The sequence below is a fragment of the Colius striatus genome, chromosome 10 (assembly GCF_028858725.1).
Source record: "Colius striatus isolate bColStr4 chromosome 10, bColStr4.1.hap1, whole genome shotgun sequence".
Taxonomy (NCBI): Eukaryota; Metazoa; Chordata; class Aves; order Coliiformes; family Coliidae; genus Colius; species Colius striatus.
The window spans coordinates 20862652-20875808 of record NC_084768.1 but is presented as its reverse complement, the minus strand read 5'-3'; the positions used below and the strand labels follow the sequence as shown (position 1 = coordinate 20875808).

At 41.8% G+C, this 13157-nt stretch overlaps 1 protein-coding gene across 2 annotated transcripts in view; it reads right to left on the bottom strand.

Annotated features, from left to right (window-relative positions):
- DHX9 (DExH-box helicase 9) overlaps positions 1-12759 on the bottom strand; it is a 30860-nt gene extending 18101 nt beyond the window's left edge. The window contains exons 1-13 of one of the 2 annotated variants that reach the window (XM_062003953.1): positions 12563-12759; positions 10627-10767; positions 9308-9419; positions 8926-9038; positions 8396-8541; positions 5036-5082; positions 4271-4401; positions 3604-3693; positions 3348-3509; positions 1997-2074; positions 1514-1705; positions 676-817; positions 114-196 (exon numbers count right to left, since the gene is read on the bottom strand). In XM_062003953.1, the coding sequence (XP_061859937.1) occupies positions 114-196; positions 676-817; positions 1514-1705; positions 1997-2074; positions 3348-3509; positions 3604-3693; positions 4271-4401; positions 5036-5082; positions 8396-8541; positions 8926-9038; positions 9308-9419; positions 10627-10767; positions 12563-12673 (1548 nt within the window). In that variant the 5' untranslated portion in view covers positions 12674-12759. Of the gene's footprint in view, positions 1-113; positions 197-675; positions 818-1513; positions 1706-1996; positions 2075-3347; positions 3510-3603; positions 3694-4270; positions 4402-5035; positions 5083-6077; positions 6165-8395; positions 8542-8925; positions 9039-9307; positions 9420-10626; positions 10768-12562 lie in introns of those variants that run through there. The other variant, XM_062003954.1, reaches the window with a different exon arrangement.
- Between the last annotated feature and the right edge of the window lie 398 nt (positions 12760-13157).

Genomic DNA, 13157 nt, shown 5'->3' with positions numbered 1-13157 from the left:
TCACATTTAGTGAGATGCACTGGTTTCCTGTGTCAGCTATCACACAAGAGTACGTAGCAAAATTTAAATAGAAGCATACAGAGAAATAGCATTGTAGGCATCAGGTAACTCACATTGATGTCTCTTTCATGGATCTCATCAACAATAACATGACTAATGCCACGGATTCCAGCCTCCACTTTTCTCAGAAGAACACCTTAAACAGACAAAGTAATTAAATGCTCATGAAAGTAACATCTCAATCTGTCCCCCAGCCCCACCACTTCATCAAGAGCAGTTGCACTGGTTTAAAAATCAAGAAGTGTACAGCCAACTTTTACAATTCCCTAACTGCCATGTTTGCATTTGTACAAGCAATGGTGAGGGTATGAAGTATTATAACCAGAAAGACTCTTCTTCCCCAGCCAGTATTGCTTCCTCTTCTGTCTTTTAATGCCATTCAATATACAGCAATTTTATCTATTCAAGAGATTATTTCTGTGTGGTATTAGACCTGTATTATCATACCTCTGAACAATAATTTCAAACTTACTTTATAGAAAAAAAACCCCTGCCTTTTTCATCTGTTAAACCTTATTGTAAATTTTAAATCAAACCATGTTTCTGCTTTTGCTGTTAACTAAGATTTCACACCTGTCACTAATAAGCTGCAAATACAAACAGAACAATACAGACCTACAGTGCAGAACATCACACTGGCATGTGGCCGAGGCAGCACTGATTCAAACCGCACACTGTACCCACAGCTGTGCCCAGGTTCTTCTCCTCTCTCATAGGACACACGCTCTGCCACAGAAACTGCACTGATCCTCCGAGGCTGAGGGAGGAAAAAGGTTTCCTTAATGCTGAGGTTTTCAAAGTTTATCAGAACATCACTGAAAATGTGAAAGTTGCAAAAGCTATAGGTGTCCTATCCTAAGACTTCCTTCCAAAGCAGTCATTAAAGAGTATTATCTCTAACAGCAGGATTTTTCTTCTGAAATGGTTCATTCTGCACATAAAATTACAGAGGAGGGATATAAAGACATACAGGAACTGCCAGCTGGCATTTGCCAAATTGTTTCCCCTTGGTCTGCCAATAAGTTTCCACCTAAGCAAGGTACAAGCCAGATTATCCCAGTTGTAGACACCAGAAAGACTAATACTCCACACTAGAAAGACACACGATGCTGGGGTTTCTTCTACATGTAGTACTAAGGAAACCCTTTTACCAATGATCTCCTGTAACCATAATCACATTTCTCAGAACATTTTAATAAGTGATTTCTAGGAGGCTGGAGGCTCTGCCTCCTCCTGCCTACTCAAGGGGCTAGGGGCAATCCCACATCCCTCATCACTAGCTACAGGCTCACTAAGAATTAGTGGAGCATGCCTATGTCCCCACTCAAGCAATGCAACTGGGGCAGGGTGGGGGGAATACTAAATAAATCCAGTGCCTTACATATCTGCAGACCTCCAGGGAAGGCATCTGATCGCAAAACTGAAGTGGCTGCATTTGTAACATAATCCTCACCTGTGTAACTACGATGTTGCACTCTGCAGCTCTGTTGGTTCTGATGTATTCATCCAGGATGTACTGTGGCACTTGTGTGGTTTTTCCACAACCGGTGGCACCACGAATTACAACAACAGAATTGTGATGGATTGCATCTAGAATTTCACTTTCAAAATTCTTCACAGGCAAAGTCTCTCTCTCTTGTTGGATCTGGAAAAAAAAAATTGAGCACATTTCCAAAAATCAACCTGTTCTGCTCTACATCCATACTTTGCCCCCCTCTTCTACACAGGTTTCACTTACACAAAGGAAAAGTCGTTTAAGAACAAACTACAGTTTGTATTTGTTTCCTTACATGGTGCAACATATCCCCACATCCATCTCAATGTAACATCCAGCCTTCTGAAAACTGAGTGACCTCCAGTCTCCACACTTTGCATCTGTTCAACTTCTGGGAAAGAGACTGGTGCAAACAGGCCACATCATAGGAAGCACACTCACCCTTTGTAAATCTTCATCCTGCTCCAAACGGTACATGAAATCACTTTTCAAATCCATGCTTATTTGCTCTGGAGTGAGCTATAAAGACAAAACATTTTTAAGAGGCTTTTTCACCCCTCTGCTTCTTTGTATCATGAGTTCAATATAAAACCAGTTACACCAATGTAACAATTTGAAATATCAGTAAAGGATCATTTCCTACATAGTCCATGAAACCAATTATGCCTATGAGCTATTCTATTTCATTCAGTCCAGTGTGTTAAAATTAAACAACCATCCTCAGAGAAGTTTCTAAGAAAGATCCAAAAGACTGAAACAGAATGATCATTGAAAGGTAAACACTTCAACCACTTGAGAAACAGTCTGTTGAGCACTGAGACAATGAGATACTTAGATGATAATTCAGACAGGAGTTTTTAATGTGAGGAATGAAATAACACATGACGACACACAGAACTGTAGCTGAAAAGGGAAAGTAAGCAGAGAGGGAAATTCATCAGGTAACTCTTGTATTTCAACTATGAATGAATTCTAAATAAATTCTGATTTGTTATCAGAGGCTTTTACTGAAAGTCAGTTAGCTTCACAACTAGCACATCATAGTAAGACTTGAAGCCAGCTCAATTTGCAATGTCCATAAATATATTATGGAGTTTAAGCAGCAACGCTTAAACTTACATAGTTCCAGATTTTTAAGATCACTAATATAATGATCAATATTAAATTAATGTCATGTATGGAAAGAACCTGTATTAAATTATTATTTTGGTATTACGGCTCCCTGTTGAAGGAAACTGAAATTTCTGTCCCAAGAGTCTTTTCTGATCAAGTTACATCAGTAGCCAAATTACACTTCTGAAGTTGGTGAGTTAATATTTATTTCCCTCTTCCTCATTTTATCATGCCACATTGCTGCTTTTCATTTGTTCTGTGGTGAGATTGGAAATGGCAAAAAAAAAGGCAAGTGGGCTGACTGTGTAGTGACACCAGCTTAAAGAGTCCTAGCATGGAAATACAGGCTGGCAAATTATTAATGACACGTCCATAAGCTTACCTTCAAATTTCAATTAGCACTTTGTATGGGCTGCACAATAGCAGGCAAAAAATGAAACAAAGGAAAGAACTGGGACATCCAAGACACTGCTGCTCAAGAACCTACTAAAACATGAAGCAAATACAAGGAACTCCTACCAATGAAAAGACTCCAGGGCAAGAAGGGAAGATATTTTATCAGTGGACTGTTGTCTCCTTTGGAATAGCTCATACTTTAATTCTTGAGGAAAAGAAGCATTCAAAATTTCCAGAAGCATGAGGGAAACAAACAATAAAACATTTTTTTAACTAATCTTACATTTGCCAGGGGACCCTCATCAATATTGCAGCCAGTCCAAGGGTTCCAGTTGGAATGAGGTGGTGACCATGGAACAACTCCCATATGATTTTGTCTCTGCGACGGTTCAAAATGGGCCAACTTCCCAACATTAATCAGAACTGGATTACTGGGATCTTCAGGCTAGAAATCCAAAAGCAAAGCAGGCAAAGAAAAATTAATGTACTAGATGAGCAGGCCTAGTGTTAAGGGCTGAAGTATCTGGACACACACTCACCAAAGGCACAATCTCCAGAGACAGCTCCCGTACAGTCTTTTGCAGCTGATTTTCTAAGTCAGGAGACAGTGACACCTCATAGGGTTCCACCTAGTAAACGTTTAAAAATTGCTTAACAAAACTAGTGATTGTTGATAGACACAAAAAGACAACAGAAGCCAGAACTGGAAGCTGCTAGAGAGTATACTGAACCATCAAATATGGTGAAACAAAGCCAAACAGTATCAAAAGTTCAAAATTCACATTCTTGAAACATTTTGCTGACTTCTCATCCAAGTAAAGTCTGAAGAACAGTTTTCAATATGTAAGTTTAATTTCAGAGGAAAACACTCCCAAACTTGTAACTGAATAGCAAAAAAATGCTAACGTGCCAGAGAAATAAAGCAAATAATCAAGAAATGTATGTAGCATAAACAGCACTTGTTACAAATCTTATTTCACTTAATATTCTGTAAAACTAGTTTTACAGTATAGAATGTGCACCACTCACATTCTGATACAAACCTCTGGCCAGATCAGAAACGGTTGCTATTCTGAAGAATAACAACTATTATTAACTAGTAGGCTGTTAAATATGGAGAGCAAACTCGAATTCATTAATCTTTGTAAAAGAGTACTTGAGTTATTACAATGAAAGCAACAATTTCTGACCTTTTACCAAACTCACCGATTCTTTTTTCTTTGTCTGTCCAGAATAAGGTTCTATGACACCAAGGTGGTAGAGCTGTCTAACCAGGGAAAGGGCACAGGACTGTGCTGCCAGCTTCTTGTTTGATCCATGCTCACGACTGAAAATCCCTGCAGCACACAAAGGTCAGAGCTGTAGTGGCTAACAAGTCAAACAGTTTCCACGCAAGGTACTACTCTGAAAGGGACTTTCTGACTATTCACACAGACTTAAGCCTCAAATCTTCATAAATCCAGAGCTGTACAATGTTCCTTCATCAGCTGACTCACACTAGCTGTGTAACGTTACTTATTGATTTCCTGGGGACCTCCTGGAAGGTTTTTCTGCATGTGCGTAAGGAAGTACGATTACCTTACACCACTCAGCAACATCATACAAGTTTCAAAGCAAGCTCTGTGGAAATGGGTATGCTATGGACAGCACACCTATTGCCTGGGAATATCATACACCTGCATTTCTCAGGCATATGAAGATCAAGTAATAAAGACAAAACCTACCATATCTCACAAGCATTTCTTTGTGCTAAGAAAAAAGATTAGTGGAACCACATAATGGACAAGAAGTAGAAGGCAACAAGCACAGTATACAGAAAAAAAGATTTAATGTCAAGAAACAAACATGGAGTTGTTTCCAAAAGTGAAGTTTCAACACATAACTGTACTAGTTTCTGCCCAGGAGTACGACCTATTCTTCTGTGCCAACACCCATCTCTTGCTAAGATAAAAACCAAACAGGAACACTTACTTCTGCCCAGCTGCTTCACGTAAACATTCATTTCAGCAATAAAGCTCCTGGAAGAGAAAGAAAACAAAGGTATAATTATCAACAGCTGACAATACAAAAATACCCACACTTACTGATTTTTCTAGGCACAGATCTCTGTGTCCTCAGTCATAAACTTTCAAATCATCAAAAGCCAAGTTAAAATAATACTGCTTTTAGTCCCTTTAACCCCACGTTAGTAGGTAACAGACTTGCCATCAACAGAATTAGTAGATTTGTTCAGAAAAGTCCTGTAAATGCCACCACTCAGCACTGAAATTTAGAGCCATATCGTTAGAAAATATATTCTGAGCTGTCTAAATTTAAGGCAACAATTATAAAGCAGATAGCATGTTCATGTAATATTCATGTGCATCTCACTGTACCATTAGCTCTATCCCATGTTATACTAACAGTTTATGAAATCAGACAGAACACTTAAGACAACTACCCTGGGGCTTCTGCCACACTTTTGGCCAGCTCAGACCACAGATAACACTAAATCAGGTCATTTTGTCAAAGACTATTGAACAGATCAGCACAGAAGGAGACAGAATACTTGAAATTTCACAAAGTTCTTATTGTCATGCTCTGGGAACAGCATACAGTGGAAAGTAACTGTGCAGCAAATGTAAGAATTTGTCTAGTCTACATGTAACCAAATTATTTAAAGGTCAACTGGTATATTACTTCAGGATTAAAACAAATAAGAAAGCCCTATGTCAACAGAGGATAATGGAAATCAAGATCCACAAACCAAAAGCATGTATTTGCGTAGGTTAAAAATTAAAGCCAAATTCTTAAAGACAGGATTTAAACTGGTAAAAGTGGTTCAAATTGTATGACTGGGCTTTATCAGACTGAGAATCTCTTTGAAAACCATGCCTTGGTACTTCCACAGCTGCAAGCAGAGCCTTGCATCCGTGTCCTTCATTTCTTGCCGTAAACAAACAAACAAACAAAGGTTAAGTGAGGGATTTAATTTTCAAGTTAGAACTCCTTCCTGTACTACCAGTGAACTGACCTTCAGGCACAGTGGCTTCATGGGTCGAAGGCCACTGGCTTTCAGGGACACAACAGCCAACTAAGGCACCGATGACAGTATGTTTCTCAGCCAGGCCTATAGTCAGCATTCAATCTCATTCTCCTCCACCTAAGGGGAGAACAGCAACACCAGAAATCAGTATGCAGAAGAACCCACATAATTCTTTAGCACAGCCTCAGCAGCCTCTGTGTGAACACACACAGGTCTTTGGTGTCACTCGCTGCTACCGTCCTCAGCAGGAACATAAGGAGGCAAAGGCATCCCACGCTACTAATGGAATCCCAAGAGAGAAAAGCCACATCCCATCCCTTAATATTTAGGTCACGCTCTTTGCATGAGGAGAGTCATGTTTATATTTACAATGTATACTCTCCTGGCATAATTAGAACAAGGTTTCCAAATCCAAATTGTCCAGCTATTATTAAGTTCTTATCCCATGTGACTATGATGAATTGGCAATAAAAAAATGTTTCATAGAATCACAGAATGGCAGGGGTTAGAAGGGACCTTTAGAGATCATCTAGTCCAACCCCCCTGCAGAAGCAGGGTCACCTAGATCAGGTCGCATAGGAACATGTCCAGGTGGGTCTTGAAGACCTCCAAAGAAGGAGCCTCCACAACCCCTGTGGGCAGCCTGTGCCACTGCTCCGTCTCCTTTAAAAACCTCCAAGAGCAAGGCTGACACTTCTGTCATAAAAAAAAAATAAATGGATTGGTAGCATACATGGCAACTGGTATTTCTTAAATTAAAACCAAACCATATTACTATCTTCTAGGCTTCAAAACCACGTCAAATTATTCCTCTCCTGCTATACATATCAAAAGGATTATATCCAATAGTTTGCTCTCTCGTAATTAGCACTAGAACGCATAAGGATTGTTTCATGCCTATCCAGTTCGTTGCAGTAGATAGTTAGCTCCCCCTTCTGTCACTACATCCAGGGCAATTCCCACAAACTTTCCTGGATGTAGTAAACAGAAGATTCTGTAACATTCTCCAGAAGCACAATCAGCAGGCTGAGAAACATACTGTCATCAGTGGCCACCTCATTCTGCTCAAGATCATGTGCATTTAAATACCCAGTGTTTAATGATTTTACCTGCAGAAAGTGTAACAAAATGAGCTGCACAAACAATCTGCAACTAACAGAATAAGAGAAGTGCTCAAGAACTACAGCTGCAACACACATATTTAAAATTCCTTGTACTGCACAAAGTGATGTGTTATGTTGCTCGTTTAAGGGAAAGAAATGGCCTTGCCTGAAAGCATAAATGGAGATGAGCAACTTGAAGACATGTTTTCAATGAGAATCTAGAGCTTTCTGACACCAATACACATACTTGAGATGTTCTAAATGCTTGTAAGGCTTAACAACAAAAGAATACCAGAAGTCCTCTAAGTGAGACTCTCATGGAAGACTGTAATAAGAAAATTCATTTGTCTTGCTATAAAAAGAAAACCAAACTTCTCATAGAAAACAAATTAATATAATGCAAAAATACCCCAACAGCCAACCCAAAAAAAGCAACAAGAATCCAGCAGTATTTGAAGCAGCACTGCCTCTGACCACAAAATAAAACCATATTCCACAAGAAATAATACAGTGTCCTGGAGTTTTGATGATTTGTAAAGACTGTTCCAAAGAAGAGTTAATAAAAAAAAAAGGGAAAGGAAACCCATCAATTCTTTATGCACAGTCTGTTATGTGTTACTTTCATTTGAGAGAAGCACATGTGAATTTTCTGACAGAACAGGCAGAAAGTAAAAAAAAAAAAAGGAATTCTCAGCTGGTTCCAGATGAAAATTAAGACCCTCAAAGCTCCTATGGGGAGATTCAGACAAACTAATTTTTCCAGTAGAAGATTCCACTGCCAAAACAAAGTTAATTGTAATGAAAATATAAATAAAATGTCCTTAAAGCACATTTCTACATAAGCAAATGTAAGCTTATTTAAAATTTACTCAAAATGTACAAGGCAACTACAGTCTCACAATTACTGCAAGCAATTGAGCACCTTTGCATTCAAACTGACACCTCAACAGTCAGCTAAAGCACAGCAATCATTCTTAAATCTGCACATTCATGAAAAAGATCAGATGGAAACTTCTTCGGTCGCTCAGATCGTGGCATTAAGGCTCATCAGCCCCACTTCATGACTTGGGGATGTTGTTGATTCCGGCAGAGAAGACCACTCTCAAATGGCACCATGGAGCACTGCAGGTAAGTGTGATTAGCCACTGTCATCAAAAATATTCCAAACCCTTCATACGCAGAAGATGACTAAAGCTACCAAACCTGTTGTGATCAGGCCCCATTTCAGTGTATTTATATTCTTCCTGAATCTTCTCCTTTTGGAAAAACTGGTTCAGGCGTGCCTTGGCATTTTCCAAGGTCCAATTCCCATGAAGATCGGCATTCAAGTCCACTTCCGACTCTGAGGTCTAATACGGGGAAAAAAGTATCACTTACAAGTTTCTAACACATTTCAGTTTTAAGCATTCTTACAAGTAGTCTTTGACTCGTTTAAATGTTATAAAATAATCAAGACACTACAAAAAATGCTAGAAAGTCCTCAGGATTTCCTTATTTTCACAGCAAACTGGCTACAGAAACAACTGGATATCCACAGTATCCACAGTGATTTAATTTGTTCTTAGCTTAAGCAAGTTACCTTTGTTCAAAGTCAGCAAGTAAACCTGCCAACCTTAAAACCAACTGCAAAACCTGAAGTGAAAACAGCAAGCTTGGTTATAAATGCCAACAAGTTAAAGGAAGGTAAAGATACCTCTTTAAGCACTAAAGGAGAAGTCCCTGATATGACTTACTGCCTGCATTTCTTGCTCTTCTTTCCTTGAATAGTAATCCTTCAAGTTTGCACCCCGATCCCATTCTGCTCCACGATTACCAGAGTCTGCAGCTGCTGTGCCTGGGCCGTTGCCTACCACATAGGGAAAAAAACCCCACAGAACAAAACCAAAATTACTCCCTCAAAACAGGTTCTTAATATTAACAGACAGGTATTGTCCAGCAATCTTGACAGGATATGACCAGTCACTCAGATGCAGTCATTCACAACTCTGCCTCAAAACTGGAATGACTGTCTTCTATCTGAAGAGTTATGTTATTTGAGAGGATAAAAAAGCCACTCAAATCTATATGTATCTATTACATTCATGTACATATAAATTATGTGTTTCATAATCTTACTTATTTCAGCCTTTATAATCAAATGTGGAGGAAGTGGTCCACCCAAAGTCGAACTGGATGCAGTAGCATCTTTGTCTGCTTCATGTGCATCAGGGGTATCACCAACTGCTGGCTACAAGAGAGAACAAAAGGAAATATCAGTCTATTGGTATAGAGTAGGGTTTTTTTTGAGCTAGAAGACTGTTCAGTATGCATCATTATGCAATAGTTGCCCCAAACAGTGACGTCCTTGTAAAAACAGAAAGGAGCACAATTGCTGAATATTTGACTTTTTGTGGTCGTTCTGTAAAAGGATTTCCAGCCAACAAGCAGCCCCGACTTACTGAAGTTCTGCAATTATACTATCAACTGTTTTGTCACCAAGGGAAAAAAATAACAGATACTGTTCCCTAGCATCCATCCAAGGCAACCCAAAAAACCCTTTACGAACATACACAAAAATGCTGTAAGAAAACATAAATACCTTTAGGAAATGACAGAATTGTTGTTAGTCATTCCTATTTGCATTCTTCCTATTCTGAGATGGGTATGTTTAGCTAACTGATCCCTCTACCTCTGCTTTATTCAAAACACAGAACACGCTATCTCTATTTAGGGCCCAGCCACGCAGCACACCACAATGCCATGAAACTAACTGGGACAATATAGATCCTGTTACTACAGGGCTTCACCTCAACTCACAAGGCAGGGACACTCCTTCCACTGATCAAATTCTAGAACTTACAGATATAGCCTTAACAAGGCACTAGAAAAAGACTCTTCCCTCCTGACCTATAACATGTAGCTTCATGTTCAATGTATTGTTCTCTAAAATGGCCGTAGAGTTACACTCCTCAGCTTTTATGTGATAGTCATTACTGATACCTGCATGGTTCATGAAACATCACAAAAAGTTGCGATCCTGTTTCCCACGTGAAGAGTTAACAGCCTTTATAATTAAAAAACACCAAATTTTCAATGTCTAGTTAACATGTCTGGGCTTTTTTAAGTACACAGTATCATATATTATTACATGTAAATTACATATATTATTGCATTTAAAACAATTCCTTGTGACAGGTGTCAGGCTGCACGTTACATCAAATCTGAATTCCCCCTAACCCCCCACCCAGTTACGCAGATCAACAGGCAGCTGGTTTTTACCAACCCACTCTACAAGATTCACTGCAGGCGCTCCAGCTTCCCAGCACTGCCAGCAGAAGCCCTGCACGTCCGTGTTCTTCACTGCACACGGACGCCAGACTGAACTCCAGGCATGAAATGCACCCAGATGCAGAGCGTTGCAGTTAAAGGTTAGATAAGGAGAAAGAGCAGCTTACTCCAAAAGCAGGAACTTCATCTCTTTTCATTTCATTCACCCGAATTAAGTAGTTGACAAAGTCTCGAGCGGCGTTGCTCTGTGCATCTTTCTTGTTAGTGGAATTGCCCATGCCAACATAGTTAAAGCCTTCCACTCGAACCTGCAAGTAAAAACACACATCTGTGGCACGTACAGGGGAAAGGGTAATACCAGTAATAACAAAACATCAACTTTCTGTAGCTAATGAGTACAGGAGAAATATTACTACGGAGTATTGCTACATATCTCTACGGATATTTCTGTTGGTTTTGAATGCCTACTAAAGGAAAACACTCACAGGCCATTCTCAGAGAGCACAAGTGTTTCCCAAAACTTTCTTGAAGGAAATGTATCTGCGTAGGGTGTGATAGTGCCAATACACAGCAGCAAACTCTGCCCAGGTTGATGTTCTTCAGCCTTAATCCCAAACTCCCAGACAACAAGGATGGGAGTGAGCTCGTGTCTCCTCTGCCACAGCTCCACATTATTACAGTTATAATGCAATGTATTTCCCAAACTTCAAGCCAAGCTTTAGAGCAGCAATGTTACATCCTGCTAGCTGCTGCAAAATTAGATCACAGGAATTTTATTCAACATTCAGACTAACCAAATACTCTACACTTGCTTTTCTGCAAATGTTGCCCTTCATATGAAACAATTATTGTCCTTTTACAGTCAGCAACTCCATTTCACCTTCTCTTGGGTAGACCACTTCGGCAATCAGACCACTTCTGATTTCCACTCTTCCCTCTGCTAACTTCAGCCTTTCACTAAAGTTAATTCTTAAAAAAAAACCAAGCAGACTTGCATGTAACATTCCAGCTAATCACAACCACAGTTTTTTGTACCCCTGATGCCAGACTGCGTTTTCTTTCAGTGCTGTATCATACCAGAAGCCAATATTCATTTTCTCCTCAAACAACACATTCCACTAGTATTTTGTTTAACAAGCTCCAAACAATGAGCTACCACTTTGAACAGACTATCAGTCTATCAGGATTCACCAAGCAAATAGTAACCATATTGGATTCAAAACCATCATGCCAACTGTGAAAATTAGCAAAAGAGGCCTATCTTCTTATCTGTTAAGTTTCTACTTATGCTCACGGGGCACCAACATACAAAACTAGAACAACTGTCCACACAACCACTTCATCTGAGTAATGCTCATTCTTGGTTATAATACGTTTAAAATGGGTTTAATATCACTGTGCTTCTCAGTTTTCATATTGCTGTGGAAGACGAATGGGGAGAAAGGGTACAATGACAAATTCAAGGTGTTCAAGTGCATTGCTCACGAACTAACCCATTCTGGACATGGCCTCGCACTTGGCATCAGCTCCTCCTCAGGGCCAACCTGAATCCAAAGCTCTCCGTTGGCACACACACAGTATCTGGAGCCAGGAGCAGGGTACTATTTCAGCAGTACACAGGCCAGCAGCCAATCCAACAGGAATTCCTTAATACCTCTCAATTCACATTCAACAGAGGAACAGAGATCTCCACGAAGGTTACACACAGTACCACTCACTATCTTCACTGCCCAGAAGGGTCATACACGTGCTGTAAACACATACACCCCTCAGGAGAATCGATTCCCTTTCACGGTAAGAACACTGTACAGGGTTGCTTTACTCTCACAAATCCACTAGATGCATTTTACACCATGCACATGAAGCCTGGACACTTGGCTGCAAAATGGCTAAGTCTTCCATCACCTGCCCTCCCCAAGTGCTCTCTGAATCCTTGGCTTCCAATGGCCGGCAGCCCCCAGAGCCCCCGGCTTCACCCAGAGGCCCCAAGATAGCCCCTAAAACCTCCCCGGCAGCCCCCAGAGCCCACCGGCAGCCCCCCGAGCCCACCGGCAGCCCCCCGAGCCCACGGCCCTCCCCGAACGGGCCGGCGAGGGCCCGTACCTCGCAGAGGAAGGTCTGCCGGCTCCGGCCGCCGGCAGCACGGATCTCGTACGCCGGCACAACCCTCCTTTTGCCGCACCAGGCGTACAGGTAGTTCTTGACGTCCCCCATGGCTCCGGGGACCAAGAAACACCATCCAGCAAGGGCCCACCCGCTGCTCCAAACCCGGCCTAGCGCCGGGCAGCACCGCCCGTCACAGCGGCAGCTGCGCCTGCGCGGCGGCGGCCGGGGGCCGGGCCGGGCGGTGCAGGGGGGCCGGGCCGTATAGGGGGGCCGGGCGGTGCAGGGGGGCCGGGCGGTGCAGGGGGGCCGGGCGGTGCAGGGGGGCCGGGCGGTGCAGGGGGGCCGGGCGGTGCAGGGGGGCCGGGCCCACACGTGCCGTCACCCGGAGCGCCGGCGCGGGAGCAGGCAGCTATGCCGCAGGCCGCTTTCCTCCTCTTCGTGGCCGGGGTGGCGCTTCGGCGGCACGGAGCGCTCGCAGCGTTGTCAGGGTGCAGATCGGAGCGAGTAACTGGGGCCTGTGAGGAGGGTTCACGGTATCTGCGCACCACGGGCCTGTGCCCTGTCCTGAAAGACTCGGTTCACAACTACTGTT